This window comes from Dermacentor silvarum, chromosome 1 (genome assembly GCF_013339745.2).
Source record: "Dermacentor silvarum isolate Dsil-2018 chromosome 1, BIME_Dsil_1.4, whole genome shotgun sequence".
Lineage (NCBI taxonomy): Eukaryota > Metazoa > Arthropoda > Arachnida > Ixodida > Ixodidae > Dermacentor > Dermacentor silvarum.
The window spans coordinates 34,923,146-34,928,628 of NC_051154.1; the positions used below are offsets into that span (position 1 = coordinate 34,923,146).

General features: G+C 51.0%; 1 protein-coding gene across 1 annotated transcript; it reads left to right on the forward strand.

Moving 5' to 3' along the window:
* The first annotated feature begins 1,315 nt into the window (after positions 1 to 1,315).
* Positions 1,316 to 4,073, forward strand: LOC119460027 (G-protein coupled receptor 83). Its single transcript, XM_037721392.2, has 2 exons — positions 1,316 to 1,626; positions 2,660 to 4,073. Exon 2 carries the CDS (start codon positions 2,731 to 2,733, stop codon positions 3,892 to 3,894), a length of 1,164 nt encoding a protein of 387 aa, XP_037577320.1. The 5' UTR covers positions 1,316 to 1,626; positions 2,660 to 2,730; the 3' UTR covers positions 3,895 to 4,073.
* Positions 4,074 to 5,483: the final 1,410 nt, after the last annotated feature.

Sequence of the window (5,483 nt, forward strand, 5' to 3'; positions counted from 1 at the left end):
CTCGCTTATTCAGCGGCTATGCACAACTGGCTCGTGTCGGAGCGCAACAAGATCAATGCCCTAATCAGAAGAGTATTCAAGCTTGCCCTTGGCCTTCCCGTCCGAACGCACACAGAAGACCTCCTCAAGTTGGGCATCCACAACACGTTCGAAGAAATTGTTGAAGCCCAAGAGTTTTCTCAGTTTGTCAGACTGTCCAGCACCCCAGCGGACCGAGCCATACTTGGCATGCTGGGACGTAACCCCACGGTCGTCGGTCCCGACGCTGTGAAGCTGCCCAACGACATAAGATCCAAGATTTTGATACACCGGATGCCACGCAATATGCATCCGACCTACAACGAAGTACGAAAACGAGCCAGGGGCAAAGCTCTGCTTGCCAGTGCCCGCTTGGACAAGGATCGAACATGCTTCGTAGACGCTGCTTCGTACGCTCAAGAAGAAGCCTTCTCCTCAGTGGTCATCGACTGTGATTCGAAAATTATCAGCTGCGCTACCATCCGCACTTCTAGTTCCAGCGTTGCAGAACAGGTTGTCATTGCTCTTGCATTGACGGACGGTGTACATGACACGATTTATTCAGACTCCAAGACCGCTATCAGGGCCTTTCAGATGGGAATGGTGGCTCCCCAGGCCCTACGTATCATTCAAAATGCTAAAGGCCTCAAACATCACTCATTGGCCTGGTTCCCTGCGCACCTTGGAAACATTGAGGGTACCTCGCTCAACCCCAACGAGGAGGCACACTCGGCTGCACGAGGTATGACTGACCGTGCGCCGGGTAATGCGTCCTCTCCTGGGCGATCCGAGCCTCTCTGCTCGTACAACGAGATCTGCTAACACAATTACGTCTCAAGAAGACTCCTGCCTCTGCCGCACTTCTCGCTGTGCAGGGCCCAGGCAGTCACTCTCAGACTTCTACAAACAAGCACTTACCCGAGCCCTGCGGCACTGCACACAATGTACCCCGAACGATTCCCGAGCCCGGACTGCCCCCTGTGTGGTGGTTATGCGGACTTCGAGCATGTCCTGTGGGGCTGCGCCTCTGCCGGTCCCCCTTTCACCCAAGAGGAAATGATGACGCTTATTAAGGCCCAGGATCAGACCTCTCAAATCCTGGCAGTTCAGAGGGCCCGCGAGAGGGCCGTCAGGTATGACCTGATGGTCCCCGAATGGGCCTAGCCAGGTGACATCGAGTTTACTCGCGTCTATTGTGGACCGAATAAAGTTCACTCACTCACTCTTCCCGGGCGGGCGGGAATAATGTAACGATTCCATTCCAGTTGATTCCTTTGAGCGTTTCGTTAGAGTTTTGAGTGGCGCCCTACATATCCGTTATCATTACTATCGGTCACTGCTGTGTTTCTAATGTGAGGACAGAATAAAATCGGGTGAGGAGTACTGTTATATCACGCCGGGCCCTAAATCAGGAGCTTTCGGCTCACGGTCGTTTAATAAGCCTTGATATCACATATCAATATCTATGTTCGATTTTTTTGTTCTCTTTCATTTCTGTGCTAATCTTTGAACCTTTCGTTGCAGGCCCCTTGGTGGGCAACGTGCTCCGAGTGCGGCGTTGCTGCAGGCGGCGGCTCGGAAATGGTAACAAGAGCTGGCTTCTAACCGGTAACTTTCAGAGCTCAAGCTTGTCATGGTACATTGTGGCTTCACCGCGACGGTGTGTATTCTTCTTTATGAATTATCTGCACAGAAGATTCACCAGAAGATGCAGGCACCTCAGTCCAACACCGTGACCTTGCTGCAGCAGGCTGAATGAAGCTCCTCAGACCCATCGAAAGGGCGTAACACAAGCTACTCCCATTTTGTCGTCTTAATAGGCAGAATTAAGACACCAAATCTAAGAAAAGTTGTTGAGGGCTTGTATGGACAAGGTAGCTTCTGCACTAGAGTGGTTGAAAACAACAGGGGCCGGCATCCTTACAACAGAAATAATATCAGCGAAGGCACCTCGTAAGGCATTCCGGTGAAGCTGGAAGTCCAAATTACACGCGCGTGCACGAAAATTATATCCCTCAAAGCTTTTTGGTCCGTATTCACAAAAAGTGTTCTTACGACAGCATTGTTCAAAAGAGAAAATTCCAGCCACTCATGACACTGGACATATTCGCGAAGGCGACCGGCCAGTGACAAAGAAAACCTACTGAACGAAAAGAATCGTAAATTCGGTCTTTGAAACTGTAAGATTTGGACTTGTGAGTACGGCACCTTAAGAAATGAACAACGCAAGCTCAGACGAAGGCTAAATACAGGACGCACACAGATCATTGCTGTGTGAGTCCTATTCTTGTCGTTCATCCCAGCATTGCATTGTTCATTTCTCAAGATACAAAGCTGTCGGAGAACATTTCCAGCTATAAAGCATTTCCAGCTGTAAGAAGGGCCTCTGCAAATCATTGCTTAAATAGGGATTGGAGGTCGAATTTTCGTTCGTAAAGACTGTTCGTCCTTGGCCGGTTGCCTATTCCAATGACATGCTGGCTACCAAGGTTGGCCGACGTCATTTCTTATAAACCACTCTGGCGTGCGGACTGCTTCGTGAAGGAAGGCCAAGATTAGCGTACGTTTTGCTTACGCAGACACTTGAATGTGGCGCTATTTCTTTTGGCGCGCTCCACACATCGCTCGTGCACCTCTGCAGGCGTATCCTCCTGATTCGACTGGAATACCGAGCTGGAGTTGCCCGCTGAGGACGGACCTGGAGCCAGCGACATGGACGGCTTCGCCAACGGCACGTGGTCATCGCCCGAGGATCTGTGCGGTGACGCGGAGCAGAAGGCCAACCTGAGCGCGCTGTGCTCGCTGCTGCGCAACCTGTCTCTCGAGGCGCGACCGCTGCTGCGGCAGCCGCGCGACCTGCTCGTTATCCTGCTCTACGGACTCGTCGTGCTCGTGTCGGTGTTTGGTAACGCGCTCGTGTGCCACGTGGTGTTCTACTCGCGCAAGATGCGCACCAAAACAAATGTACTCATCGCCAACCTCGCCGTGTCCGACCTTCTCATGACCACGCTGACAATCCCGCTGAGCGCGGCACGGTTCCTGCTCGACAACTGGCCATTCGGCGAGGCACTATGCTACCTCGCTCCATTTCTGCAAGTGACGTTCGTGTACGTGTCGACGCTCAGTATGGCGTGGATTGCGTGCGACCGCTACAGCGTCATCGTTTACCCGCTGCGCCTGAGGCGCCTCTGCCCGAGCCACCGGGCCATCGCGTGCATCTGGACGCTGGCTGGCGCACTGTCGTTGCCGCACGCCGTCTTCAATCGGGTCGTGTCACTGTTCACTTACCGACCGCTGGTGCGCTGCCAGGTGCAGTATCCGCCACCGCCAGCAGAGTTCCGCAAGTGGCTCACTCTGGCCACCTTCCTCACTCAGTACGTGTTGCCGCTTACGCTCACCGCCCTCATGTACAGCCGCGTGAGCTACGCGTTGTGGTCGCGCAAAGCGCTGGGCGCGCTCACGCGCGAGCAGCAGGCCTGGCACACACGCTCCAAGCGCAAGTCGCTCAAGATGCTCGTGCTGGTAGTGTTGTGCTTCGCCGTCTGCTGGCTGCCGCTGAACGTGTATCACCTCGTGGCCCACTTCCGTGCCGATGACGGGCCCGACCGGCACAACTCGAGCCTCTTCATCTTCTTCCACTGGCTTGCCATGAGCAGCGTCTGCTACAATCCATTCATCTACTGCTGGCTCAACGAGAAGTTCCGCCAGGGTGCGCTGGCCTGCCTCACTTGCATGTTGCATTGCACGCACCGCAGGCCGCTACATCAGTCGCTCATGAAGCCAGCATCCCTGGCTAGCCGAGGTCAATCGACCAAGCGCAGCTCGACTATGCGAAGCACATCCATGGGCTCCACCAACAAGACTACTTCGGTATGACTGAGCGTACTGGCGGGCCCCGTCTCGTATACTGTATTGGGGAGGCGGTTTTGCTGTCAGAAGATGGTAGCGAGCGGTCAGCGAAAGCAAGTCGTGTCTTAGCAGACGCAGCAAACCGGCAGCGGTTTTTACGCGATTCAAAAGTGTTCTTATTGCACTGGAGAAAAGTATATAAAACACATGTTTGGAAGCGATATTTTGAGTATTGTTTGAATTTTGCGATCGGAAATATTGTTTGAGTACAGAATGAATGTATAGGGGGACGGATGGTGAGAAGTTGACATATTCAACAACTTTGTCATGGTAATGTCAGCTTTGAGAGAACTGGCGAGCACGGATGCCGAAGATGATCAAACCATGGAGCACACGTTTGATGTGGTATTTATATTGTCACCCAGCTAGTACAGCTAGAATAGTTCACCAGCAACAGATAGGCAAAAAACACGTCAGCCTTTAATAATGGCTGGACCTCGGAGATCGCGCGCGCAACCACGAACTTCGTCGTTCTCGCCTCAAGGGGCCAGTGTCACCACGTGCCAACTTATTTCGCGTCAATATTAGTTCATGTGATTCTAAAAGCCCTAAATAGCAACGACGATGGTCTATGATATGTCCGCTTCACTGTCTTGCGCAGAGAGGGGGAGGTTATCAACATTGAAGTACGAACGCTGCACGAAGGTAAGAGAGAGTAACACCCATGGAAAAATTATGACGCCTATAGCGTTCGCAACTAGTCTCACAGTCTACTTGCTGCTGTCAACGAGTGCACTACAAACAACGTCTGCTATGATGGAAGAATTAGGCGGAACCTCCTTGAACGGGAACTGTCCAACATATGCGTAGCATTATGCGGCGGTCGGCGAGGTGGGGATAGCCAGAAATTAGGGCCATTTCGTTCAGTTTACTTTTTTTTCGCCACCACGTGGCGTATCGACATTAAAGTTTGAAAGTTTATTTAGGATAAATAAGGTATACAATTACAAAGTACACACTTTTGGGACCCAACAAATTTGTTAAAGGGTCCCTGCCGATTGTTATTAAGGAAAAGAACACTTCTATGGCAGCTGCTCTTTTATACTGCGAAATCTCATGAAACAAAAGTAGCTGAAGTAAGTAAAACAAGAAAATACAGTACTAGAGAAAATTTCACACAAAGGTTATAAATTTTTCTAACAATTCTCTTCCTTACACCATCAAAAAACATCTGCAGAAGAAACGGAAAAGTGAGGATGTGCTACGCATTGTCAATAAGTGGGTGCTTTAATATTTTAAGAAATGTATGCAATGTGCTTAAAGTGGTTAGGTTACTATCAAGCCTATTCCAAACTAAGGTGCCTATGAACCGCAATGTAGAGCGAGCGTAATTAGTATTTACCTTAGGCAGTAAAAAACGACAGCGCGATGTGTTTCCAACATTACGAAGTGAGGGGTGAAACGAGACTGTTTTCAAGGCTAGTTTTATAGCGATAGCAATTATATGGACACTCCAAGCGCATTTTTGCCGTCGCCGTCATCGTCGCCGTCGTCGTCGTCGTCGTGAGGTTCCGTTTAAAGTCCAACGGCGATAAAACCGACGTTGCGCGCCGCAC